Genomic DNA, 26,340 nt, shown 5'->3' with positions numbered 1-26,340 from the left:
TATATTATTGTTACATTCATAGTTCATATAAATCCATTCAGCCCAGTGGTTTTTTATAAATTATTATCAGAGTTTGGTTCCTAATATATATATTTTTTTATATTCTCTGATTATAAATATTTTTTTTATTCTCTTGTGTTCCAGTAACCATTATGTATTTCATATTCGACAAACTTTGCCCTGCTATACAATACTCAGTTTTTTTTTTATCTCTGGAGACCGATCTGACAGTATCAAATGCGTAAATTTAGAGGAGTTACCACCTATTATAATTTGTAGTCCTTACAACTAGTGGTCACTTTCCTTCACACTAACAAAATGTTGTTCTTTTGTACGTATGAATAGTAACACGACATTACAATTACTTTCGTTTCAAAATTGATTTTGATACTTTTGAAAGGTAGACACAATCATAAAATAATTTTGTGAAACAATAAAAAACTCAGCAAATCAGCTGATTAATAAAAAACATATGTTATAATTATTATTAATTAGCAACGGTTAATGACAAGCAAATCAAAAAAAGATGGGGAGTCCTGAGAGAGAATTGTGCCCTCCACCTTCGGAAGAAGACGAACTTACTTTACCTAGAGCAAGTATAAACAAGATGATTAAAGAATTAGTACCTTCTGTACGCGTAGCGTTTGAATCAAGAGAATTGATTCTTAATTGCTGTACAGAATTCATTCATCTTATCAGTTCAGAAGCCAATGAAGTTTGTAATCAAAGTAACAAGAAAACGATTAATGCTGAACATGTTCTTATGGGTATGTTTTTATTTATTTATTAGATAACTTGTTCACAGATATCAATTCAAATGAAGATGAAATTAAAGATTTGGCTATAATTTTTTAATAAAATTAATTGTTTTCAGCTTTGGATAGATTAGGATTTAGTGATTATACAGTTGAAGCCGAGGCGGTCCTTAAAGATTGTAAAGCAGTGGCTGCAAAGCGAAGAAGACAAAGTACTAGATTAGAAAATCTTGGTATCCCAGAAGAAGAGCTATTTAGACAACAACAAGAATTGTTTGCAAAGGTAACCTATTTGATATACTTTTTAAATTAACTATTAAGATCCTTGAAGATAGGCTCAAATAGTACAAATTAATTGTACATAAATTAGAATTGTTTGCCTCAAATATTTACTATTTTCAATATTGCAATATATAAATAAAAATTTATTGTGCTTAAGGCTAGAGAAGAACAAGCAAAGCAGGAACAGCAGCAGTGGTTATTACTGCAGCAACAAGGTCTTGCCGGTGCTGATGGAATGCCTCAGTCCTACATACCGCCACCATCTGGTCTGAAACAGGAGTCACAAGAAGATGATGATGATGACTATTCCTAATAAACCAATTGTGATTAACCCATTGTCATAAAAAATTAATATACTTTGAAGTAAAAATTTCATACATATTAATTTGTATACATTCTTGAAAGATGTTCTTCTTAATTTAATTACCAGTTTAATTGGGAATCTTTTTGCCTTATGCATGGTAGAAAGTATAGGTAAGATACGTCATTATTTGTCATTCACATAAGAACTATGTTGATTATTGTTATGGACTAATGGTGAATGCAACGAGAAATATCCCTCGAGTTAATAAGAGATAGCTGTGCTGTATTTTAATGTTTAAATATTCAGGTATTTTTATAATAATGTAAAATTAAATAATTTTGAAACAAAGTAATTTAAACAGTTAAAATAATATGTTTTTAACTACATATACTATTGAGGTATTTTTGAAACTATATATATAAAGATTTTTATATAAGCAGAGACGAAACCTCTTTGCATCTAATGGATTTACCGTGCGGATGCCGGGTCCATCGCGTTGCAGGGAGAGGAGCTTCAACAGTGCCTCGGACTTGCGACCCAGGTGTAGGTTTAAGGGGCCCCTATGTAACGCGCGTTAAATGCTCACCTCTACTGTCCAAGCTCCTCTCTCTACCTTACCAAATTTGAAAAGAACTTACAAGGGCTGCCTTTGAAGTACGTTCCAAGAATGAATTGATGTTAGTTCTGGACAGGCCCAAGTCTTTTAGTAGATTGTAGAGAAATTCAGCCGTTATACCTCTCGCTCCCACTTTATCCACGACGAACCTATTTCTAGTGAGTTCGTTACTAAGCTCATAATATTTATTAACCTTAACGGTATGGTCTTTTTCGGGATATTGGTTTCCCAAGGAACCGTAAGCTCTATTATCACAACGCGCATTAAAATTTGCGAATACATAAATATGTCTGGTCTGGAGGCCTACGCACAAATATACTCTGGAATTTTGTTTTGTTTCTCATACCTATCTATCATTATAGTCCAATCCGAAGCCACTTTAAGGATAGAGTAAGACTTGACGTTTGATTTTATAGCCCTAGTGCCATCTCTCAGAAAACCTATTGATCGCTCGTTTGTGGTTATTTCCCTTTGCGCTCTTGCTACTGAAAGACTAACCGCCTCACGTATGATTTCCAGAACCCTAACGTAATGACGCTAGTATTGACCGCTATCGAGAAGTATCTTACATTCGACCAGCAAATGCTTAACAGTTCCAACTGCCGTCCCACGGATATAGCAAGTTTTTTCGGTACCTCTACCCCATCTTACTAAATTACTCTGATCTGGGAGTATCATTTGGAACGCATTGAGATAAAATTTTAGAAATGCTGGCGACCAATCACGAATTAAGGAGCGCCCTTTTAGTGCTAATTGGATGCAAAAATCTCCTATGTCTAACGACTCGTTCTGCATCTCTAAACTCATTACATGGATCTTATATTTAGCATTCTCGTCTTGCCGAATAAAGGACTTCAAAATATCCGTATCTTGGGCTTTCCTACTTGATCCTAACCCTACTGTGTTACTTTGTGCTCATATCCTAAACTGGTTGTCTAATTGAAGTCTTGACTCTAGTTCTGGGGCATCTTTGTCTTTTGGGAACGATGTAATGATGTCATGATGGGAATTCCCCATATAACAAAACTAAAATTACGTAATTGGTCAAGAACCTTAACAAAAATATACTAAAGTAGGAAGAAGTATATATCTTGAATATCCTATAACAAAGTTTTCCTGAGATTAAATTTCTTGTCTCTGTCGAGATTACAATGTGTTGTTGAAAATAGATTTAATAATGAAGAAGGTTGTTAAATAATCTTCCTACTTTCTAGTAGGAAGATGCCTGCGCAATAGGTAACGACTCTTCTAGTCGTTACTTATTGCGCAGGCTGTACTTTACATACGGGCGCAAAAGAGTAATGGATTACTAATTGACCGTGGTCTTCGCGTGGTAAATCAACCTCATATAAAAAGAGTGTAAGTATCTGGTACCCAAAAGGTCAAATCAACAATACTACTAGAGGTCCTTAAAAATCAAATTATTATGAAATGTGAATAAATTAAAATTATGAAGACAATATTTTTGAAATTGATTGATCCCAAATCAAGTAAGTAGTACTTTTTTGTATCCAATTTTTTACTGGTGTAGATAAAATTATTATGAACTGGCTTCCAAAAATTACAAATTTCTATAAAAATAAAGTGTTACTCCGTTTTTGCAAGTATATAATATGTCAAATACCAATTCAACAATTACGACCAAAAAAAAATCCATAAAACAAACTTCTTGGGTTATAGGACAAATCTATAAGTTTTCCATGGTACTGAAAACATTGCACATGAAAAGTGAATTCTGAATTGCCTAGGAGGACGATAGGATATTTTTTTAATATGGTTATAAAGGAAAAAACTCGTTCGTTTTCTTCATTTTAATATAAATTGGCGGATTAAGCAAACGCGGGGCATGTAGGCTTTTTGTACTATAGATTCTTATGTACTTAATACTAATGCGAGCGACTTCAAATAGAAGCAATGCGCAGTTTCACTTTTTTGTGACATGAAATACCTACATTTAAAATTTTTGATTCTATTTTCTTAAAAAGTAAATTAGATTTAGGGAATTTGTGTGATTTAAATATTCGGCACCCAGAGCTAGATCAAGCAAGCAATCCGTTGCCGATAATTTGTATTGGAAATACCTCTAGGCTCTACAAATTTGCATCGTCGCACTACATACCAATCATTGCCCTTATCTTATTTATTAAATAGATGATATTAATAAAATATACAATGCGAAGATTTACGAATGTAAAACTGTCAACCCTCAGAATGTGACGATGCAAACTTAGGCGATGATATTTATAGGTTCTTTATTTAGAGTCCTATCTTAATAATCAAAAATAAGTACTACAATATTACAGTAACTTATAAATAAAAAAAATATCTGTAGCTATAACTATTTTAAACCACATAAAACCTCATTTTATCCATGTCATTAATTTATTATGGTTTGATTTGTCTATTGGATATTTCAGTAATCCTGTTACAAATTGTCAACATACTACTGATAGAACAGATATAAAGTATTTCCAACTATATTTTTCAGTTTAAAAGATTAGTATAAAAAAAAAATCAAAATGAAATCCACAATATGAATGGCCATGACTCATATAAACAAAAAAATAAGCGACCAAAGCGTAAAACATTGATAACCACAAGACCGAATACACCTGTAAATAATACTTTTAACATAGTACTATATCTTTTATTTTAACTTTTATTTAAATATCTAAATGAACGTTGAAGTGACAAATTATTTTAATTGAGCTTTGTTATTGTATTTCAGACGGTTGGAAGCAGTTTCGCCATCGGCCACACTACTCAAGAACCACAGTGCACTTTGTTGGCTGCTAAAGACTCTGAATGGGTTGATATTGTACAAACTCCCAGCAATTCAAAATTAGACAACAACAATGATGAGGCTGTATTGCAGCTCGTAAAATATTTACATATTTTAATTTTTCATAACTGAATTGTCCAGTAATTAAGTTATTTAACTGTAATTGTAGGTTGAATGTGAGGAAGGTCCCCAAATGAAACCACTTATGCTTATGTTTCCTCAATTGCTCGAAGAGGATCCAGAAATGGTCGAAGGGATGCTAAATAAAGCAATGTCTACTACTGAAGTTACCAAACATCTAGTGGGGCAAAAAGCCAACTTCGCTTTCATGAAAAAAGTTAACCGCCTTATTCCTAGTGATAAGGTAAAGAATGTTAGGACCCCAACATCTTACGGTTGCTTAAAAACGTTCTATAATAATTTTGTAACAGTTAACAAAGCATTATCTTTAAAATACTGAGTGATTAGTAATTAGTGAAGCTTGCTCATTCCATAACATGTGTCAAATTCTTGGTCCATCTTTTGCGTAAGATGTTGCAAGAAATTTCGTTTTGTGACTTATCGAAATTCCTATAGCGGCTATTGAAAAACAATTCATGATGGTTAATTTATTTACTTTCATTTGGTAGCAAATATAAAATTACATACTTATTCCTTTTTTACTAATCTCCAACCTGGAAGTCCATAGAGATATATCAGGGAAGTTGTTTGGGAATTTAATTTCAAATTATTAAAAAATCTATTATTTTTTCTAGAAATGGTTAGAAACTGTAAGCGAATACAACACACCGCCCTGCTGCTCAAAGGAATCCAGCTTTCAAAGTAGATGTAAGTAATTTTTTGACTTCTTTTTTAAATTGTTCTTAAATAACCTTTTAATATTAATATGTATGTTTGTTTTGTAATTAAGATTTATTAAGCGACTACGAAGCCGATACAGAGGAGACTGATGAAGAAAAGTAAAATAATGCATAAAACAATACAAAGCCACCTCATACAAATGTAATAAATAACCTCGCTAACAAAATGTTTTTTTTTTTTTTTGTCATTGTATAGATCTTTCATAATTAATTATTTGTAACATGAGAACTAAGATGTTCTAATAAATTGTGAAGTATATTATTAGTTTACCATATTTTAAAATTAAATGATATTTTGTAATTTTTATTGGTTTCGGTTCACATATATGAACATTTTTAATCAATTTACCATTGTTTAAAAATTGTTCTTGTCATATCAAATATCATTGTTAACTAAGGATATATATCACAACACTACCGATCTATTCATGAAATGACAAACTTAGTGAAGTATATAAAATACTCTAATCATAAAAGCTATAACTACACCTATAGTGTCCTAATATCTATCTCTAGAAAAGTTATACCCAAGTTAGCTATACAAACTCTTGCTGAGGTCACAGACAAATCACTAGAATAAACATAAGGGCAAAAGATAATAAAAGGATTAATGTTTTTCTAACATTTTATTTCTGGGCTTTGAGCGTATTTAAGGCATTTAAATTTTACAAGATAATTTTGTATAATTTACATAGCTATTGTTTAACGAATTATTTTCTATAGGCAGCGCAAAGTTATAAATTAGAAGATACAAATATTTAGAAGGATTAACATCAAAAGTACTTTTCAATCAATATATAATTAGAAGAGATAAATTAATTTGAAGATATTTTAAACTATCTAAACCGCCATTTCATCATTTTACATTAAGTTTTATAATTTCTATATTATTTACATGAGAACGTCTATATCGCTTTTCTATTGATCCCTAAATATTGCCATGAAGTCTAGTTCTTATAGTTTATTAATTAAGTTTATACATATGAACTAGAACTATCTATTCTATTTAAAGACTACATTAAAATTAAAGTAGTTATTAAGAGAAGGAAAAAATAAATAAATAATCGAATTATTTAATTTTAAACGCAATTACTATAATTGTACTATGAATTTTTATTTATTAAATATTTCTAATATTTAGAAGCTTGGAAGTATATATAACAGAAAATAATATGAGATAATTAGTGATATTGTATGTCAGTAATCAGGTTCCTGTCGTCGACGATACATCCAATGCCCACCTACCAAATTTATAAATACAATAAATTTGGTATCGTCTAAACTTCATAGGATTACATGTAAACGTAAATAACAAAACGCATAATTTCATTTTAAATCTGGGTATCTAATATATAAAACAAGTTTACATATGTAGGTTAAAATATTAATATGTGTATATTTTACTTTTCACTCGATTATTATGGACACCGGTCTACGATTTACTTATTCGCGGAAGAACGAAAAGTAATAAACAAATAAAAAAACAACTGCCTTGTTTAGCTCTCTCTCCCAAATCTTTATAGAACCTTTATGGGTTCTATACTAAATCGTTTAACGGCATGTATGCATTTCCTTATGGCATTTTTGGTTCGGTTTTACATAAATGTTGCTCACGCCTGACCATTTTTGTCACGACCTTGAATGGATCCCAGATCCTATGACAGACGCTCCTACTCTTTTAATTAATTTCGTCTTAAAACATAAATAATAATAAAAGTGTATTATTTTCTGCTGTAATTTATTATATACAAGCGATAATTTCCTCAATTTAATATATGGCAGAAGCGTTGCTCAGTACCGGATTAAGCAAGGGCTGGGCCAAAAATTCTTTTGAAGGGCTATTGATCTTCTGTGGATTCTTAACAGGACTTTTATTTTTCGTGACATGAATATATTATCGAGTTTATGTCCTTAAGTAGTAAACTTCACTCAACAGAGTGAAGCGAATTTAAATATGCAGGAACCCATTTCGATCAGAGTCTGCAACGATTTATACACTTGCTCTTTGATTACTTAGGCACTAACGTAGCAGCCTTTTATTATTTCACCCAGTCAAAGCCAACCAAAACAACACTATAGCTGCAAAAATTCCTATGATCTTTGGGTATTTATAAATTAAAATAAAATTCTAAATTATATACTACGTTTGTCTATATTAGAGTCTAAAGAGTATTTAATGTTTACCACTTGGTATTTTGAAGTTATAATGTACCACGTATGAATAGTTTATATGTATATATATTTATATATGTTTTCTTTGACATTATTTAATCTAAATGTATACTTCAACTATTGTTCATCATATCATCTAGCACTATTGGTAAAATTGGACGGCATATCAAGCGAAACATTCAGTGATGTAAATATTGTTGCGTTTGTCAATTTCTGTACAAAATTTTGCTATTTACAACCATTACATAAATGTTTTACATGCGTCTTACCTATTATCAAACACGCAGTGAATATTAAATGACAAAATATGGATTATGCATGAAATATACTAATTATGTGTATTTTAACGCCCTAATTATTTTCATCACAAAAATAAACTAATCATAAGGAACAATACTAAATTGTTATTATCTAAGCACAACACGTTTTTAACAACTACTCTTATGATAATAGAGTTCTTATATTTTAATAGTGTCACTAGACGAAATTTTTATTTGTATGTTTTTGTTCACGAAGGTCTTTAATTTATAGCACATAAAGAAATAAAATAAATAAAACTCAAAATAAATAATTTTCAATATGATAATATTGAACGTGGTTCTGATTTTGTTATAATAAAGCCGCCAAGAAGCGCTATGACTCCGGCGGCTATCAAGCGTCACGCGCGCTTTAAGCTGCAGTACGTGGAGCGTGCGCAGGCGCACCGTCATTGGGTCGGCTTCAACGCGGCCATCTTGCGACCACGAGTCCTAGCTTCCTGTCTTGATGTGGTGTACTCGAACCACAACACATTGGGAATTAATGTTGTATCTCTTATCATTAACATTTCACATAGCTTACTGAAAATCAAGAATATATAGCTATAAACAATAGCAAACTATGATAGTATGTGATAAAATTTAAAAACTTTCTCTCGAAAAAAATTCGATTCTTATGTATAAGATTGTGTGTATTCTTGTTTTTGTTTATTATTTCGCTATGTATAATTTTCTACTTATTAAAAATTTATTTTCACTTATTTATTATATTAACAATCAGAATATTTTTAAAATTATTTATATGAACAAAAATATCAAAATATACTTACAGACTTACTAGTTGAGGGAAATACGGTGTTAGTACTCTATGTACTACAGTGAACCATATAGTTGCAAACATGAATCCTATAATACCTCCTACAACTACTTGTGCTGTAGTATGGTAGTGTAGGTACACTCGTCCTATACTCACAATTAAAGCTAGAGCCAAACAGCTGCCTACTATAACAACCCTCCATACTGCTGATATAATACTATTATTGTTTATATGATGCAGCCTGAAATATAATTTCCTTAATTATCATTAGTGCACAATATACTAATAAAATATTCTAATATTTCTTTTTATTTACACATTGTATGTATCTTAGAAAATTGTTATATTTTAAAATATGTTGTATTTATTACCTTATTATAAAGAAATATAAGACATAAATGCTAAAAAACCATGTAAATTGAGCATGTGATGATGGCATTCCATATTCATTATATAAATGTCCTCTTGCTAGTGGTCTTGATTCACAAATTAAATGTTTCAAAACAATATTTAGAGCCTCATTGATTAATGTGCCAATAAAAAATGCAATCTAAAAAAAAAAGCATTATAAACTTTGTGATTGAATTGTCCTGCTTGATATTATACACATTTACTCACTGTGTGAAGATCCCTTCTAAAGAGTATTAGAGTAACAAACCCAGCGCCAATTCCAAATGGTGCTAAGCTGGTGAGTGCAAAAAATTTACCTATTAGATCACCTGAAAGAGAATTTATTTGAAACATACAAAATTGAATATATAAAAAGAAGAGAATTAATTTAAAAACTACTTTATAGTGTTGCGGCTACATTAAAATTAAATAGAAAAATATAGATACCCTTTGGATATTCAACTAAAGTGAGAGCAAGTGGTTGCCATTCAATTTCACCATTGTTTATAAAAACTTCGCTAACGGGTGAAATTGTACTATCCATTTTAAATCAGTGTCAGTTTTCTATTCCAAAATACTTTGATATTCTACATTAAAACTAATATCATCTAAAATACAGCATACTTATTAGAAATTCTTGTCGAACTTACAAACGACAAACATTTTGTGACAAGATAATATGACAATTTTGGCATGAGTGTCCAAGATAAGTCATAACATTGGTGACGTCTTCCCATCTTTATGTTTGCTATAATCTATGAACAAAAAATTAAAATTAACATTACCTTAACTTATTATACTATACCAGAATAATGAAATTTATCAAGTATACAATTTTTTTTTTCAATAAATATAATATTTTTTTTATTTTTTTAAAGTAGATGCTGTTATGTTTTGTTGTATAGACAATGTTAATCAATCTTCATAGTTCAATGTTCATTCACTCATTCTCTTTTGTCATTTGAGGTTCCGTAATCCATTGCCAAAATAAAGTACAATTAATTTTTAAAAAACTAAAATATTAGTTAATACAAAATGGCTGAGCCAGAAGTAGTGGATTTGGATCTAACAATCGATGATTTAGTTCCCAAAAGTCCAGAAAGGTATAGCATATAGTTGTTGACCATAGTGTATCATGTGCTGAATACTTTTATCTTTGTTCCATAATAATATAAATTCTGTCAACTTCTTTACTTTTGTTTGCAATAAAATGTAGGAATATGAACCATTACATAAAAAAATGCATGTCAATATTCAAGTTATTCAATTTGACCTACTTATTGGTCTTCAACCTACACAAAGTTTATACAATACCACACTGAATTTTAATATTAATTAATATATTCTATCATAGACTGGCTGAGGAAAAAAAGGAGAGCGGAAACCATCTCTATAAATTCAAAAATTATAAGGGGGCATTGGCCATGTATGAAGATGCAATCAAACTCTGTCCTGAAAATGCAGCCTATTATGGCAACAGATCTGCCTGCTACATGATGCTGGGGATGTATAAAAAAGCTTTAGAGGATGCTCAAAAAGCTGTAGCTCTGGACCCAACATTCACTAAAGGATATATTCGTATGGCTAAATGTCATATTGCTGTAGGTATGTCGGCATATTTGTGAACACTCAGATCATATTTATTGAGTTTTTAATAAAGAATAAGTTTATGTTAAGGTTATTTCAAAGGTAATAAAAAACTGAAAATTTAAATTCTTTACTGAAATTCTAAAAACTTGTAATTTAATTTTACAGGCAGTGCAAAATCACAAATACCTAAATAAATAATTGAATAACAATATTACCTTATTTAAAAGGTTTAATGTTGATAATAGTAATTCTCATGTTTAGTAAATTTTTTCATCCAAAATCAAGACTAGATAATGTTAGTATTAGAATAATATTTTCTTGTATTTTACCACCAGTGATTACTACTTTTTTTATATAATTTGTATGTTGAATGAACTATATAGGTATATAATTTAAATAGTCTTTTTAATTTAAAATAATATTTCCAGATTATAATATTATTCCACTTCAAGATTACATACTGATGTACTGACAAACTGTAGAATTATTCCTTTACCAAGTATGATCCGTAGCAAGTGTATATAAATTTTGCATTGTATATTTTTCAGGTGATATATCTGGTGCAGAACAGGCGGTTCGTAGTGCAAGCGAACTCGGTGGGCCAGATTGTGCATCGAACGAATGTCGTGCATTAGAATCACTGCGACGGTTACACGAAGACGCACAGCGTGCCATGGAGGCAGGAGACTACCGTCGTGTGGTCTTCTGCATGGACCGCTGTTTAGAATACAGTCCTTCAAGTATAAAGTAAACCAATATACTTATATTTATATTATCAGTTTTACTTTGTAGATACTGTTTATTTATTTCAATAATACTTCTTACATAGGGCAAAACTTATCAAAGCCGAGTGCCTTGCAATGATTGGACGCTGTCAGGAAGCTCAGGAAATAGCAAATGATTCACTAAGATTTGATAGTTTAGACACAGAGGCAATATATGTACGTGGGTTGTGCCTTTATTTTGAGGTGAGTTATAGTTTCAATTATTAGCTATTTAATAAAATCCAGTGAATCTAAATTGTTTTATTAAATCCTTCAATGCAATAAAAACTTTGAACTTTATAAAGAACAGACATGCAAATAATTATAACCTTAATTTTTTTTTTTATTTCAGGACAAAGACGAGCAAGCCTTCAAACACTTCCAGCAGGTTTTGAGACTTGCACCAGATCACAAGAAATCCCTTGAGACTTATAAAAAGGCCAAGCTACTAAAACAAAAGAAAGAGGAAGGTAAATTATCGTCTGTTTATTTGTTTCTGTAAAATATTGTTTTATATTAATTATTTATTTGATTTCAGGCAATGAGGCGTTTAAAATGGGTAGATGGCAACAAGCTTTAAATCTGTATAACGAAGCACTGACTATTGATAAAAATAACAGAAAAGTCAATGCCAAACTATATTTTAATAAAGCCACTGTGTGCTCAAAGTTGAATCAAATAGAAGAAGCAGCAGAGGCTTGCACAGCCGCATTGGAGTTAGATGAGAACTATGTTAAAGCTTTGTTGCGTCGTGCCAAATGTTACGCCGAACTGGGGAATCACGAAGACGCTGTCAAGGACTACGAGAAGCTTTATAAGATCGACAAAAATAAGGAACACAAACAGTTACTCCACGAGGCAAAATTGGCTTTAAAGAAATCCAAACGCAAAGACTACTATAAGATTTTGGGCATTGAAAAAACAGCATCAGAAGACGATATCAAGAAAGCTTATAGGTTTGTAAATTATTCATAAAATCATAAAATAATCAAATTCCCTATTCTAACGTTAGGCATTTTTGCATTTCAGAAAGCGCGCTCTAGTTCACCATCCGGACAGACACGCGGGGGCTCCGGACAACGAGCGCAGGGAACAGGAGCGTCGGTTCAAGGAAGTGGGGGAGGCGTATGAAGTGCTCAGTGACCCCAAGAAACGAGCCCGCTACGATCACGGACAGGACCTTGATGATGGTTCCGGTGGTATTAGTTAGTATTAACCATTAATAAAATTATCTATTATGTATTCTAAAGTCTAATTAAGTATATTTGAAATCACATAACCAAAATTACAAAACTCTCTACACTTTGTGCCAATAGACAAATATGATATATAGAATAGGGTTGAAATAACTACTCATTTGCAGGATTTACTTGTTCCATTGTCAAATAAAGTATTGCCAGTACCATGAAAACTGTTTTGATGTAGAAAATTTCTGCAAGGAAACAGTAATTAAAAATTGTATCGATACATTTTCAATGTATTTTAAAATTTAAAATATTTAATATTTTCATGCACACTAAATACAAATTGTTTTGATGCTTTTGTTTGGTCGTGTTAAAATTACTCAATTTTCTGTCCATATTTGTATAAATTTTGTGTCCTCATTTACAATTAGCAATTATTTAATTGTTTCAGATATTGATCCAAATATGATGTTCCAAACCTATTTTAACGGCGGTGGACAAGGTTTTGACTTTTCTTCAGGTGGAGGCTTCCCGGGATCAGCTTTTAGCTTTCAATTTGGATAGTATATTGGTCTTTTTTTCAAGACAAAAAAAAGTCTATACAAATGTCTGATTCTGTCATTCCATTTTTTAAAAGAAAATAAAGTTGTTCATTCTTTGTTTTTACATCAAAAATTAACACTAGCCACTTTTAATACCAAAATAAACCAAAAAAAAAATATTTTAAATGTTTTGTTTTACCTTTGCCTTAGCATAAAAGAACCAAGTAGTTATCTTAGTACAAAGTAATATTTAAATTATAATTGATATTAGGGGCTTACAAAATGTCTTAACGCCTTGATCATAGAAAATGTTTCTGAAAATAAATAATGTTACTTTAATACTCAATAAAAGCATTACATCGACTGATTTAATACATATTATGGTTTTTTATTGTAATTCCCAAATTACTTTCTTTTAATAATAATATGCTTTATAAGATATTAAAAGTCCATTATTTCTTTTTCGTTTGTTTGTTTGTTTGTCTAGTGGATATTTAAAAGTTATAACAAGTAAAAAAATAATAATTGAATATGCTTTATTTTTAAAACAAGATTTCAAATAAGAAAAAATATCAAATTTATACTCTTATAAAAAGAAAATATTAGATATATATATATATTTTTTATGAATCTTTCTTTTCGAATTGCATAGCTTTGTCGTCAGGAGCACGTTTATTAACCGTCTTACTGCCCACTCCTTCAAATCTAAAAGAACAAAATATTATTTCGCAGTGAAAAGAAAATGTCATTGGGTTTCTTACAAATTGTTGTTACTTTTTCATTTTAAACGGCTTCTTTTGTTCCGGCTTTGTTGGCTGATGATTAGTTTTGAATGTCAATACGTAACTCTTCACTATATCTACATTTACAGTAGTATTTTCGGGATACATGCGCTTCTTCCAAGCTTCCCTCTCTTCGAACCACATTCTTTGATATTCATATGACAAAAGCCATTGGATACGAGACTTTCCTTCCTTTGAAATTATAATAGAAGTTTAAGAAAATGTCATATAAGTTAAACGAATTAAATAAAGAAATCACCATAAACTTCCAAGGTTGTGGATTATATTTAGGAAAATCTGATGAAATAATATTATGCACTGGTCTACATTGAGTTGCTTTTTCCCATTTAATGCCAGACATGCGCCCCATTTTTCAAATCTATGGAGTTTTCTTTCTATTTTAGTCGAAATAGCCGAATGGAATTGTAAAATGAAGTTAATAATTGAATTGTCATTTAATGTTTATTGTATTATAAATACAAGTAGGTACGATATATTAAAAAAAATAATGGAACCCATCAAACAATTTTGCGTAATATATATTTTGTAATAATAATGAAGAGCTCAATATAACCTAACAGTGTTAATAACATGATTTTACTAACAATAGCTTTATAGAACTCCGTAATTTTTAATTCATATATAAATTAAGAAAAAAAAACAACGCAAAACCTGAAAAATCTAAAATATACCAACATATCGATTGAAGAAAAATTCGGATTTTTACATATTTAAAGACAAAATTCTCGGAGGCTTTAAGCCTACAATATAAAAACCCCGACATAAATACACCAGATCTTAATTTTGGCATTGATTGATAACAACGTTAGTAACTTCTTTATTAAATCTTAACAAGGATTTCATCTAAAAGAGGTGTTCTTAATATTTATGATAAGTAAAAAATAAGTTAATATCAAATATTCACATTCAGAAACATTAAGTATCTTTTATTAGAGTAAGTTGTATTTGTATATTGGGTTTGTTCACAGGAAGGAAACACAATGTGGGTTTTTTAAATTTTATTGCATACACAGGTAGAGAAAGTTACAATAGCTGTTTCTTCCAAAACTTGTGCACCTGTAACAAAAATAATTGGTCAATAGTTGTCATTGAAAATAAATGCGAAAATAAAATTACATTTCTATATTAAGTAAAATGTCTGCTTATAATAGTCCTTTTGTATTATTATAAATTGAAAAGGGTGGAGTCAGCATTTTATATATCCCCCTTTTCTTTGCATTATCCTCAATGGAGGTAATGACTGCCTTAGAGGGATGTGGTACATTGCAACAATAAAATACATTAATTTGTCAATTAATATTTAGAAACATAGTATTATAACACCAAGCTTTAATAATGATTTATAAATTATTTTTGCCATAATTAAGTAAATGAAAACAATTGTAATACAGTTTTTAAATATTACAGCAATTAATATTAAAATATGAATAGACAAAATTCATTTACTCTATCACCATGTTTATGATAAAGATTTTGGAAGACACTATACACACCTCACAAAATATATCATATATATAGTGCAATCCTAATATTCAGAAATTTACTACATAATAATGTAGCAATTAAATATTTTAATAATTATATACTTATCGTGGTGTATAAGGTATTCAAATGTGATATTGAATTATAGTCCTATAATAATCAATTAAACCTAAGCACATGTTTATTATAGGTTGTTTGTCAATCAAGACTTGACTGAGACAGGTTTAGTTCTAACATTTCCTTGTTCAGATTAATGGATGAAATTAAAATTTGCCTGGAATCAATAATATACAATTAATTACCATATAACTTTCTGGTTATAACCAATATATTGCAATACATGTAACTACAAATTATATTTGATTGATTAGAACACTCCCAAAGCTCACATGCTCTAGCAACTGCTTATATCGAGATAAAGTTATAATGAACCTTGTTCCTACTTAATTAGTAGACATCATAAAGACGTAAAATACTTTCATTCCTATATAATTGAACTTCAAGTCTCAGTCAAACCTTCTAGACAAACACATGTCGGCAAAATCGATAAGTTACGTGAAATATATAAAAATAACACGTACCTTTTTATTTAGACCTCGCACGCATCTTCCTGCGTTTACGCTTTAGCCTACGCATACGCTTCTTACGCCACTGGAACAAACAGAAATAAGGGTTATTATGAACCAACCTACAGATTTTAATACATTGTAAACTGATATTTTAAAGATGAAACAAAAAAAATACCTTGGCTCTCATGTTAGAAGAACTAAGCCGAACGGCTAACAAATAAGAAATGGCTCAGTTAGCAGTGATTAAACTACACTGCTCGGATAGAAAGATGCGCTCTCTCGAGCTATGTCTACAAGAAAGAACGAAACCGTATTTGACAAATTAGACTCTGTCAACTGTTTATTGCCATCACAAATAATACTAAAAATTTAAGGGCGTTGTACACTATGTAACTAATTTCAAAATTGTAGTATTTAAAACAAATAATATTAAAAAAAATATTATTTTTAAAAAAATCAATGAAAAGATTATTGCAAAAGAACTGGACAGTAATATTTTATATTATTTAGTAATATTGCATATATATAGCTAAAAAAAAAATAAAGACATGCAACAAAGTAATCTGACGAGAACCACGTAAGCCGAGATAAGTTATTTGGCTATAAAATATTCAAACATGAGATTGAAATATAATTTCTGTGTAGCCTAAAGTTTTATCTGTTTTGTTCTGATAAGTTTCTTTATATGAAGACTAATATGTATTTAGATTTATTTAAAAAATGTATATTATAAACAATATATTACAATGACAACAAAGTCCTGAATTTGAGTTTAGATTTATAATCCAAGACTTATAAGAAAACCAAAATTATTACATATTTTTACTTACAATTTTAAATCAAATATTTAAAAAGCTTTAAATTAGTTATTTCTCACTTGAAATTTTGTTATGTTTAAGGAATATGCGCTTTTCCCTTCAATTCCCTTGCAATTAACATCATATATGTTTGGACATATAAATTTTAACAGAAAAAGACTAAATGATTTGATTCGTATAAAGTACTTGGATAATTTAATTATGAGTGCAATAAGTTTTTCAGAATATCTTCCTTTTGAATTGTTCTGCTATCATGAAAAACGGTGTTGATATGTAAAAAATTCAACAAAAAATCATAACCATGTTGTGTTGTTTGTATGAGCTGGTGACCTGGTTTTTTTTTTTAATGTTGTTCATATGTGCAAATGTATCTCTACAAATAAATAATTTACACTTTCTAATTTCCTTTAAAAATTTAAAACGCTAACTATTTTATAATTTTTTTTTTCATATATAATGAAGTATATAAAGATTAATGTCATATTTTATTCATGTGTTAGAAATTAAATATATAATTTTCCTTAACTTACAACTTCTTTTTTTATTCAGGAAAGTTGTGTTAAAAGTTATAGGGTATCATTGTCAATTATCACAAATAATTATTTGTAACGCCCAATAAGGCTCAAAAGGACTCGTGTCCAGAGCCGTCAAAACATTTACAAAAAAAAAAATTACAAATAATTGACATTACTACCAGATAGGGCTTAAAGTTTATTCGCGCCAAAATATTGACTATAAATCTGGTATAATAACAGTGCCTACCGTTGTAATCACACAATAGCAAGTTGGAATCAGTTAATAGGGGTAAGTCCTTTTGGTTTAACATATAATTGTCGCTATAAAATGTAAAATATTACGCTTTTAAAGAGTTTTTAAATACGAGTTCATTTATATTATGACTGTGACAGTGCTGCCAACATTTCAACTCTACTTCTGTCATGTCTACCGAGTGCCAGTTGTGATTGCGCTAAGTTTATCGATTCTTTTGTATATAGTCGAAGCAAAATATTTTGTATACTGTTATTAAATCGTTATCTTTATAGTGTTGTCAAAACTACATAAATGTTTGGAACGGTGACTGTTTATTGCTTCCGTTAATGTTAAAATAGTGACGCTGGGTATGCGATGTAAAAATGGTTACCTCTAACAAACAGCCTGATAAAAAGGTAGTAAAAATGGCTGAGCAAGACAATAGTGCAGTGATGCCTCAACGAACACTTTTAGGCGAAGTCAACGAACAAATAACATGTCCTCTTTGTCGAGGTTATTATATAGATGCTACCACCATTGTGGAGTGTTTACATTCGTTTTGCCGTAGTTGTATAATAAAGCATTTACAAATTAAAAGCTACTGCCCGGTTTGTGAAATGATGATTAATTCAGCTAAACCTAACATAAAACTAGATAAAGCTTTACAAGACATAGTGTACAAACTTGTACCAGGTCTCTTTCAAAAAGAGATGGAGCGTCGACAGCAATTTTACGCATCTAGACCAGGTCCAGCAGCATCAGCAACTCCAGAGCAAAGAGGAGAAGATACAGAAAGAATAATTTTCAGCCCAGAAGATGTTATATCCTTTTCTTTAGAGTATTCTGATGCTACTGACACAGACAGCATATCAAGTAAGTCATCAGATAGTAATGAACCACAGCCAGCAACAGCCTCTACCCGGAGGTACCTTCAATGTCCAGCTGTTGTCAATATAAATCATCTCAAAAAATTTCTCAGTATGAAATTTGATATAGACAGTTCTCAATTTGCTATAGACATATTATATAAGAGAGTTCCATTACCAGATTATTATACTTTAATGGATATTGCTTACATATACAATTGGAAAAGGAATGAACCCATGAGATTTTTTTACCAAATAATTGATTATGTTGCTATAAGAAATAGAATATTTGACATCAACAGAAAAGGAACACAATTCCCAGACAGGAAACCAAGTCCAACATGTACAGAAGATACCAATGTAAGCAGTCCTATCCCACATATAAATGACAATGGGTCTGAAGCATCCTCTGGTACTGATAGTCCTATGCCAGATGATAACTTGAAAAAACTCAGTGATACCATAAAAAAGGAAACACAAAAAGTTAAGGATGGCAAAAACTATGATTCTAAACAATCTGCTATAAATTGTTGTCCATCTCCTTTCAAGAAAAATGATGATGAAGTTGAAAAATCACAATTTTTAAATTCCTTTGAACTAACTGCTAAACATAACTCACAGACTCCAAAAACATCTCCTAAAAGTACCAATGATAATGTTACATTACCTAAAGAAGCTGCTAAAAATGTCAGCACAGCAGTGTCTAAGACTGAAGAAACTCTAAAAAGAAAGATTGAACCTACAAAAGCAATACCAGAAATGAAAAAAATTAAAATTGAAGTAGACAAAACAAATCAACTACTACTGATAATAATGTAATTGCCAAAGTATCAAGTACCAATAACATGCAAAAAACTGTAAATGAAAATCAGGCATCAGAAAAGAGCAAATGTGTTCCAGATACACCTAAAATTGCCTCAACAGAAAATAGTAACCATTCATCTCCAGTTCCAGCCCTTATAAAAGATATCAAACCTCCACCAGTGTCTTCATTCAAACAACAAACAGATGGTTCTGTACAGAAAAGAAATGTGTCAGCAGCACAGACCTTAACATCTCCTAAAAGAAAGACTTCTGAAACAACAACAGTGGCCCAACCTTCACCTTTAGTTCAAAAGACAGTTTCACCTCTAAAACTTCAAATACCAAAGCCAGAAGCTGTTTCTACTTTGCCCAAGCATGTTGATACACCTAAACCTGTTAGCAAAAAAATGCCAGATTTGAAACCAAGTATGCCTGTAAATGCATCATCACAAAATAAAGTTCACCCTGTAGGCAGACTGAGAATGGACCTATTAGCAAACAATTGTGATCCAATTATGGACAGAAGTAAAATAATGTCACAAGTGAAAACAACTCTGCCTGTACCTAATATGCAACCCACATCAGGAGATCCTTTAAAATCCTTATTTGATTCATGCAAAATTAATATACCTTCGTCATTGTCAATCACATTAACAGACCAGAAATTAGATCCACGAAGTCCTGACCCAACACATACAGATCCAAAGAAGAACATTGTAAACAAGAATCTAACAAGTGGTGGTTCAACTTCTCATAAAGTTCCAAGTCCACCCGTACATAACTATATTGAAATTCTTAAACTTCCAGATAATGATTCTAAAAAGCCAAACAAGCCTGAAAATTTATTAGATAAAAGTAATAGTCAAACTAAAGTTGAAAACAGCCCAATGCCATCAAAACCTGCAGTCAAATCATCTGAATCTTCTGCAAAAGGCCCAATACCCAATTTAAAACCAATAGCTGATACTAAGTTAGCTAAGGCCCAAGCTAGCAATTTATCAGCTCCCATTACATTCCAGCAAACATTTGAACAACAACTACAATCATTACAATCTGATAAAAAATCTAAGTTGCCCAAAACTAAAACTCAAGTTCCAAAATTAGTTCCAGCTACACCAAAATCTTTTAGTGCTGCTAATAAACTTAATACTTCCAACAAATCAAATCCTATTAGCAATCCCATCTTAGAAAATAAAACAGGCACAGCTTTGGATTTGTCTACTCCACATAACATTCAAAGTCAATTGGGTCCACAGCAGACTAAAGCATTTGAAACCATGAAATCAATTGATAATTTGGCAAAGAAGCAAAGTATGCCATCTAAACTCACTCCAATTTCCATGTCTCAAGCCAATTTGTTTTCTAGTTTAACCTCTAGAGCTCTAACCACTGCTCCACCTCTTAGAGTGCCCTCAGCCAATACCATAAATCAGCTTAAATTAGATAAAATGAATGCCAATGCATCACAAGCAAATACATCTAGGAAGGAACAAATTCAAAAGAGTAATCAAATTAAACATCCAAGTAACTCAAATACTAGCATTCAATCTCCAAATTTTAATCTTAACTCACCAAATGCAACTCTCCCTTCACCAAGATCACAAACACGTTCTCCAAGTTCTTCACCAAAATTAGTTATAGCTGAGGATAAACAAGGAAATAGCTCTGCTTCTGAACATAATGTGAATCAGTCCAATCAAATAACAAGTACTCAAATTACTAGTTCAGGCTCTACAAAAACTGAATCTCCTAAACCTTCTCCGGGACCATCTAAAGTAGGCATTAAAGCAGTAAAACCTTTAATGCCTGCAAGTAAAATAACTGGTATAAGGCAGCCAATAACGCCAACATTAAATTCTAGTTATGCAATGAACTCTGCCGCTGACTATCTTGCTCAGAGTCAGTTTAATTTACACACTCAACAGGCAATACTAAACAACATTGCTTGGGTGAATGCTCAGAGACACTTTGATATGTTTAAAAATGTATCTAACACACCTCATCAAAGTCAAAACGATTTCAATAATAAAGATAAGCAATAATAATGAATATATAATATTTATTAAGTTTTTAAACAACAATAATTTGTAATAAAAATGTACAACATGTAACTGTTTTTATACAAATAGAAGTGATGCCTGTTTTTTTTGTGTGTGATTATAATTGTTTAGTGTACATATAATATTAAAAGAAATAAAATTATTTGCTTATTATATTTTTATATCTTGTGACATTACATTTGTAATAAATAATTATAATTTCAATGGAAGTATTTTTATCCTAATATCCAGCTTTTATTTGAATTTTATTCTTTAATTAAGTGTTTTATTGTTTTGTTTTAATTGTTTGGTATTAGTTTTATCATATAATTTCCCATTATGGTGATTAATAAATAGATAATATAAATAATATTTGTGTTAATATTTTAAGTCCCACCTATCTATATTATTACAATGAAATATATAATAGCTAAGGTAAAGTTGAATGTTAAATGAACATATAATTATGTTACTTATGAGATATAATAGTTTTTTTTTGTTATTACAGATGGCGACTCTTCAACCTATAATTCCTTTTAAGTCACGAAAAAGAACTTACTATAATGAAAATAAAGGCAAAATCAATAATGAAAACGAAAATTTTCTTAACATAGAAGCAAAGGTTGATCTCAATAATTCTGAAGAAGGTTCGTCTGTTTTCTGTTTCTGTATTTGGTTATTATAATTAATATAAAGCCTTTATAGTATTTTAATGTGACATGCTTACAGAAACATGTTCTCCAAAGAAAATCTCTAAAAGGAAAGATAATGCAAAGTCTATTCTTGAAGAAACAATCACGACTAATAATAAGTGAGTCCATAATAACATGTTCATTGTGATAATTTACACCTCCAAACTTATTAATTACATGCTATAATTCTACCACAGATTAGAAGAAAAAAAGTATACTCTAAAACCTCTAGTGAGTAGGGAAAAAGAAATAGAATGGTTGACAAATTTTTTAATTGAACACCTGGACAAAGAACAATCTGCATCTTTATATATTTCTGGACAACCTGGTACTGGCAAAACAGCAAGTTTAACATATATATTACAAATACCAAAGGTAAGTTTTGTACAGAATCTTAGAAATAATACTTAAGATGCCCTAATTATTGATAAGTACTTGGTGTATTTATTCAAAGATGTCTTACCAAAGATTATTCTGTTTCACAATATTAATATGTAACTATATAATGCGATTTTTTTTTTACTGCCTGTAGTTGTTTGATACATAAATAACTAACTATATTTAAAAAAAGTGACAGTATTTCTATAAAACACATTTTTTTTTTATTGTATAAAAATTATTACACTGATTGTATTTTTGCAGATACGTGAGGGATATAAACAAGTATACATAAACTGTACCATGATGAAGTCAGCAGCTAGTATTTATAGTAGAATTTGTAAAGAACTGCATGTGCCAACCACTGGGACCAGTGAAAAGGCTTGCTTTAATGCCCTCGAGAAATATTTGTTTAAGAAACATAAAATGATGTGAGTTATTACTTAAAGACTGGTAATATATTGACTAATATATACATTAAAATTAAAGATCATATACAGTTTTATAAAGGTTTATTATAAACTTTTATTTCCGAGTAGAAGATGAATATAATGAGGCTCCCAACTCCTTCAATACTGAATTTTTTAAAACGTCATTCCGATAATATTCATTTTTAAATGCCAACAGCTTCCAAAAACAACAAAAACCTTAAACAAATTCATATAAAAAACATCCAATTTCATTTTGTAATATTTTTTTTGTTTTCTGTTTTCATAGAGTACTAGTTCTAGATGAGATAGATCAGCTGGACAGTAAGCGTCAGTGTGTATTGTACACGTTGTTCGAGTGGGGAGCGCTGCCTTCGCGGATGGTTCTTGTTGGAGTGGCCAACGCTCTGGACCTCACTCAGCGCGCCCTCCCACGCCTACAAGCAAGCCTGAGGCCGACTACCATGCATTTTCCGCCATATACTAAGGAACAGATCATTAATATATTCACCAGCACTCTCGCTGATGATATGAAGAATATGTTTTCGCCGGTCGCCCTTCAAATGTTGGCTGGTAGGTTGTTGGATCATTATTTTCTTTCTGGAAGTAATGATTATAGGAATTTGGTACATTTTTATAATATTACTTGAGTGTAAACACTAATAAAATTTTTGCAGATGTCTATAATACAGAAACACTCTTAATCCATGAATTTAACATTTTTTTTTCTTTTTAGCCAAAATTGCTGCAGTATCCGGGGACATGAGACGTGCATTGGACATAGGACGTAGAGTGATCGACTTGGCGAGACGAAGTAAATTTTCTGAAAACCGATCAATTGACGATATGATGAAGGATTCATCTGTGACGGTGGAGCTCAAACAAGTCCTGGAAGTGTTGAACGACGTGTATGGGAGTTCGAGGAAAATCGACAACGATGTGGACGAAGGACTTCCTATGCAGCAAAAACTAATATTATGCAGCCTCATGCTGATGTTGAGTAAAGGAAGAAACAAAGAAATCATCATGGGAAAGTTGCACGAAGTTTATAAAAGGTAACCTCCTTTTATGATATCCAACAATTTAAGAACCATTATAGAGAAATTTTTTGAACCGGAAATTACGTTCTATGATTCATGTGCCCCATTAGCTGCCAGTCTCGTCATCCGGTTAATAATTTTGGCCATTTTTTACCTCTGCAGTTACATTTAAAATTTGCACGCTATTCATTCCTCCTCCGTTAATATCCACACTAAAGTCTTTGCGTTGCAATTTGACCCGACTTTCAACTTTTCTATATTAATATGTATAGCATTTACTAGTAAGAATTTTATTATTAAAATATATATACATATTATTGTATATTAACTTTATAATCCCATGATATATAATACAATTGCATTATTAAATTTTTAACCTCGCAATGGATTTTCATAACATCATAATTAACATTTGGGTAAACATGGAAGGTATAAATTAATAGAAAATATAAATTTAAATCAAGTTTGTTTTACGTTATAGTTAATTCTAAGTCAACTTCCAGAGTTGCGGAGAGTCGTAATATAGCGCCTCTGGAGCTGAGCGAGATGTGCAGTGCTGTGTCGCTGCTGGAAGCGCTGGGAGCGGTCACAGTGGGAGGGGGCGGCGCGGGGCGGACGGCGGGGCGAGGCCGGCGGGTCAGGTTACGCTGGCACGAGGACGAACTCGCCGCTGCTTTGAAAGATCGACCGCTGCTCTCTACCATACTCGCAGACACCTCCTGTCTGACTTCTCATTAGACAGTCATAACTGTCATATTAGATATAACTATTATTATATATTTAACGACTTTATTATAATGAAAAGATCTCTGTGTTTAATTCTATGTTATACAAGTTTAGCTTAAATCTGAGAACATACGTTATTGAGGGTAATGTAAACGGATGCCTTACTATTTATAAGTATTGTTTATATTTAAACTATTACGTAATTGAGTTATTATTCGGTTATCTAATCTAATAATATTATGTAGTTTTACATCAATTTTAATGACGACTTTTATTATAACGACCTCACATATGTGTTACAGACATCATACACATTGGACATGGTTCCGTTTTAATATAATTGAATTGTTAAATATTATGTTCACTTCCTAACTCTGTCGTAACATTTTAAAGAAATCAAAAAGAATGTATTTAAATACTAATAAGCTGAATGTTATTTGCTTCCTGACTATTAAGAACTTATAAAGATGTCTTTCATCAAGTAAAAGTAATAAAGAAATGTCATTTAGTAATAAAATAGCGATAAAATTTATCGAATGCCCATATTTGATAATACTTTCTCAATAAAAGGTTTCTCCAATATTTATAGCTTACAAAAGTATATAACTTGAATCTGTGTTTTTTATTTTTTTTGCAATATATCTCCTCGTGATTGATTGACAAATATTTATTTATTGTTTTATAATGACATTCTCTTTAATAAAATTTTTAATACATATCACTACATAACATACGGCTTTCTTATTTATATTATTAATTTTAAATAGTTCCGTTAACAACTATTGTAATGTGCCTCTGTGTCTATTCAGCATTATATAGTGTAGTGAAAATATTTTAAATACAATAGGCCGTTATTAATGTATATTTTGTTATTTACGTCATAGCATATTAAAAAACTTTCTCGTCGCTGAACATTTTGTATTAAACTTTTTATATATATTTGTTTGTTATCTCCGCCCCTATACTGTTATATCAGTGGCTGTATTGAATGTAACCTTTGATTGTATTGTATACTACTTATTGAATTGTTCTCTATTACATTTCTGTGGAATATTGTGTAACTATGATAACCTTAATGTTATGTATTCAGTGTTTGTTTTGTTTTTGTGTTCTTTATTGTGTTTTTTTTTGTGTCGCTGATATTTTAACTTTATGACATCGTGTAATTTTTCTGATTTGTCTTTAAATGGATTTAATAATAAAATATTTTTTTTAAATGTTTTCTCTTTTAAAATTATTCTCATTATCACTTACTTCCAGTTGTCAACTAATTCAAGTAACGGTAAGTAGCACTTATTAGTTATTAATGCTGAAGAAATATATGAATGAATCCCTATATTTAATTCGGGGATATATCGCTTTCATATTATTGAAGACCAACTAAATTTAATACATATTTACTTGCTTTGTACAACTGACTTTGTCCACGTCAAAGGTTTACTGTATAATACTGAAGTACGGTATTTAGTCATGACTTTGTGCGTGTATGTAAATATAACCTAGTTCCTACTTATACTTAATTGCATTTGCCGATGTGTATTTAGACTTCGTATAGAGATGTTTCTTTGAAAATTTGTTTCTGGCTAGATCAATTAAGTGATTCTATATTAGTGGTGAACCGGATCGTCGA

At 30.7% G+C, this 26,340-nt stretch overlaps 7 protein-coding genes across 10 annotated transcripts; 5 read left to right on the top strand and 2 right to left on the bottom strand.

Moving 5' to 3' along the window:
* The first annotated feature begins 236 nt into the window (after positions 1–236).
* On the top strand, positions 237–1,407 carry LOC116765273 (protein Dr1). Its single transcript, XM_032654710.2, has 3 exons — positions 237–767; positions 875–1,038; positions 1,195–1,407. Exons 1-3 carry the CDS (start codon positions 527–529, stop codon positions 1,348–1,350), a joined length of 561 nt encoding a protein of 186 aa, XP_032510601.1. The 5' UTR covers positions 237–526; the 3' UTR covers positions 1,351–1,407.
* Positions 1,223–5,766, top strand: LOC116765304 (uncharacterized). 4 transcript variants are annotated; one of them, XM_061521349.1, is made up of 5 exons: positions 1,223–1,360; positions 4,686–4,835; positions 4,909–5,103; positions 5,495–5,567; positions 5,650–5,766. In XM_061521349.1, exons 1-5 carry the CDS (start codon positions 1,328–1,330, stop codon positions 5,700–5,702), a joined length of 504 nt encoding a protein of 167 aa, XP_061377333.1. In that variant the 5' UTR covers positions 1,223–1,327; the 3' UTR covers positions 5,703–5,766. The 4 variants fall into 4 exon arrangements, with proteins under 4 accessions (XP_061377333.1, XP_032510641.1, XP_032510640.1 ...); XM_032654750.2 differs by lacking the exon at positions 1,223–1,360 and adding an exon at positions 3,497–4,571; XM_032654749.2 differs by lacking the exon at positions 1,223–1,360 and adding an exon at positions 3,497–4,592 and having other exon boundaries at positions 4,686–4,823.
* A 2,573-nt stretch (positions 5,767–8,339) lies between these two features.
* On the bottom strand, positions 8,340–9,922 carry LOC116765216 (dolichyldiphosphatase 1-like). The gene is made up of 5 exons (XM_032654632.2): positions 9,683–9,922; positions 9,464–9,564; positions 9,217–9,395; positions 8,859–9,086; positions 8,340–8,610 (listed from the first exon to the last, which is right to left on the bottom strand). Exons 1-5 carry the CDS (start codon positions 9,777–9,779, stop codon positions 8,478–8,480), a joined length of 738 nt encoding a protein of 245 aa, XP_032510523.1. The 5' UTR covers positions 9,780–9,922; the 3' UTR covers positions 8,340–8,477.
* Positions 9,923–10,176: 254 nt separating this feature from the next.
* Positions 10,177–13,693, top strand: LOC116779673 (dnaJ homolog subfamily C member 7). The gene is made up of 8 exons (XM_032674068.2): positions 10,177–10,338; positions 10,590–10,840; positions 11,374–11,572; positions 11,655–11,793; positions 11,942–12,059; positions 12,128–12,545; positions 12,619–12,794; positions 13,225–13,693. Exons 1-8 carry the CDS (start codon positions 10,271–10,273, stop codon positions 13,335–13,337), a joined length of 1,482 nt encoding a protein of 493 aa, XP_032529959.2. The 5' UTR covers positions 10,177–10,270; the 3' UTR covers positions 13,338–13,693.
* Positions 13,694–13,837: 144 nt separating this feature from the next.
* LOC116779755 (uncharacterized) lies at positions 13,838–14,573 on the bottom strand. Its single transcript, XM_032674173.2, has 3 exons — positions 14,357–14,573; positions 14,090–14,289; positions 13,838–14,020 (listed from the first exon to the last, which is right to left on the bottom strand). The coding sequence occupies exons 1-3, from the start codon at positions 14,465–14,467 to the stop codon at positions 13,939–13,941; spliced, it is 393 nt and encodes a 130-aa protein (XP_032530064.1). The 5' UTR covers positions 14,468–14,573; the 3' UTR covers positions 13,838–13,938.
* Positions 14,574–17,683: 3,110 nt separating this feature from the next.
* Positions 17,684–25,927, top strand: LOC116779499 (cell division control protein 6 homolog). The gene is made up of 8 exons (XM_061528566.1): positions 17,684–17,791; positions 21,955–22,093; positions 22,176–22,257; positions 22,336–22,513; positions 22,781–22,947; positions 23,234–23,517; positions 23,681–23,999; positions 24,488–25,927. Exons 2-8 carry the CDS (start codon positions 21,955–21,957, stop codon positions 24,720–24,722), a joined length of 1,404 nt encoding a protein of 467 aa, XP_061384550.1. The 5' UTR covers positions 17,684–17,791; the 3' UTR covers positions 24,723–25,927.
* On the top strand, positions 17,914–21,818 carry LOC133320380 (polycomb group protein Psc-like). The gene is made up of 2 exons (XM_061528622.1): positions 17,914–19,402; positions 19,435–21,818. The coding sequence occupies exons 1-2, from the start codon at positions 18,121–18,123 to the stop codon at positions 21,447–21,449; spliced, it is 3,297 nt and encodes a 1,098-aa protein (XP_061384606.1). The 5' UTR covers positions 17,914–18,120; the 3' UTR covers positions 21,450–21,818.
* Positions 25,928–26,340: the final 413 nt, after the last annotated feature.

This window comes from Danaus plexippus, chromosome 2 (genome assembly GCF_018135715.1).
Source record: "Danaus plexippus chromosome 2, MEX_DaPlex, whole genome shotgun sequence".
In the NCBI taxonomy this organism is placed as follows: domain Eukaryota; kingdom Metazoa; phylum Arthropoda; class Insecta; order Lepidoptera; family Nymphalidae; genus Danaus; species Danaus plexippus.
This window is presented reverse-complemented; position numbering and strand designations above follow the sequence as displayed.

What these genes read in the sequence shown, in the direction of transcription:
- LOC116765273 (XM_032654710.2), top strand. Translation starts at nt 527, where the DNA reads ATGGGGAGTCCTGAGAGAGAATTGTGCCCTCCACCTTCGGAAGAAGAC. An exon ending in TGCTGAACATGTTCTTATGG is followed by an intron (nt 768 to 874) that starts GTATGTTTTTAT and finishes AATTGTTTTCAG; the next exon opens with CTTTGGATAGATTAGGATTT. An exon ending in AACAAGAATTGTTTGCAAAG is followed by an intron (nt 1,039 to 1,194) that starts GTAACCTATTTG and finishes ATTGTGCTTAAG; the next exon opens with GCTAGAGAAGAACAAGCAAA.
- LOC116765304 (XM_032654748.2), top strand. Translation starts at nt 4,491, where the DNA reads ATGAATGGCCATGACTCATATAAACAAAAAAATAAGCGACCAAAGCGT. An exon ending in TAAATAATACTTTTAACATA is followed by an intron (nt 4,593 to 4,685) that starts GTACTATATCTT and finishes ATTGTATTTCAG; the next exon opens with ACGGTTGGAAGCAGTTTCGC. An exon ending in GCCTTATTCCTAGTGATAAG is followed by an intron (nt 5,104 to 5,494) that starts GTAAAGAATGTT and finishes TATTTTTTCTAG; the next exon opens with AAATGGTTAGAAACTGTAAG.
- LOC116765216 (XM_032654632.2), bottom strand. Translation starts at nt 9,779, where the DNA reads ATGGATAGTACAATTTCACCCGTTAGCGAAGTTTTTATAAACAATGGT. An exon ending in TTTAGTTGAATATCCAAAGG is followed by an intron (nt 9,565 to 9,682) that starts GTATCTATATTT and finishes ATTCTCTTTCAG; the next exon opens with GTGATCTAATAGGTAAATTT. An exon ending in TTATATTTCTTTATAATAAG is followed by an intron (nt 9,087 to 9,216) that starts GTAATAAATACA and finishes ATTATATTTCAG; the next exon opens with GCTGCATCATATAAACAATA.
- LOC116779673 (XM_032674068.2), top strand. Translation starts at nt 10,271, where the DNA reads ATGGCTGAGCCAGAAGTAGTGGATTTGGATCTAACAATCGATGATTTA. An exon ending in TAAATGTCATATTGCTGTAG is followed by an intron (nt 10,841 to 11,373) that starts GTATGTCGGCAT and finishes TATATTTTTCAG; the next exon opens with GTGATATATCTGGTGCAGAA. An exon ending in TACAGTCCTTCAAGTATAAA is followed by an intron (nt 11,573 to 11,654) that starts GTAAACCAATAT and finishes CTTCTTACATAG; the next exon opens with GGCAAAACTTATCAAAGCCG.
- LOC116779755 (XM_032674173.2), bottom strand. Translation starts at nt 14,467, where the DNA reads ATGGGGCGCATGTCTGGCATTAAATGGGAAAAAGCAACTCAATGTAGA. An exon ending in CACAACCTTGGAAGTTTATG is followed by an intron (nt 14,290 to 14,356) that starts GTGATTTCTTTA and finishes ATAATTTCAAAG; the next exon opens with GAAGGAAAGTCTCGTATCCA. An exon ending in AAGCCGTTTAAAATGAAAAA is followed by an intron (nt 14,021 to 14,089) that starts GTAACAACAATT and finishes TTGTTCTTTTAG; the next exon opens with ATTTGAAGGAGTGGGCAGTA.
- LOC133320380 (XM_061528622.1), top strand. Translation starts at nt 18,121, where the DNA reads ATGGTTACCTCTAACAAACAGCCTGATAAAAAGGTAGTAAAAATGGCT. An exon ending in AGTAGACAAAACAAATCAAC is followed by an intron (nt 19,403 to 19,434) that starts TACTACTGATAA and finishes TTGCCAAAGTAT; the next exon opens with CAAGTACCAATAACATGCAA.
- LOC116779499 (XM_061528566.1), top strand. Translation starts at nt 21,955, where the DNA reads ATGGCGACTCTTCAACCTATAATTCCTTTTAAGTCACGAAAAAGAACT. An exon ending in TTTAAGAAACATAAAATGAT is followed by an intron (nt 22,948 to 23,233) that starts GTGAGTTATTAC and finishes CTGTTTTCATAG; the next exon opens with AGTACTAGTTCTAGATGAGA. An exon ending in TTGCACGAAGTTTATAAAAG is followed by an intron (nt 24,000 to 24,487) that starts GTAACCTCCTTT and finishes GTCAACTTCCAG; the next exon opens with AGTTGCGGAGAGTCGTAATA.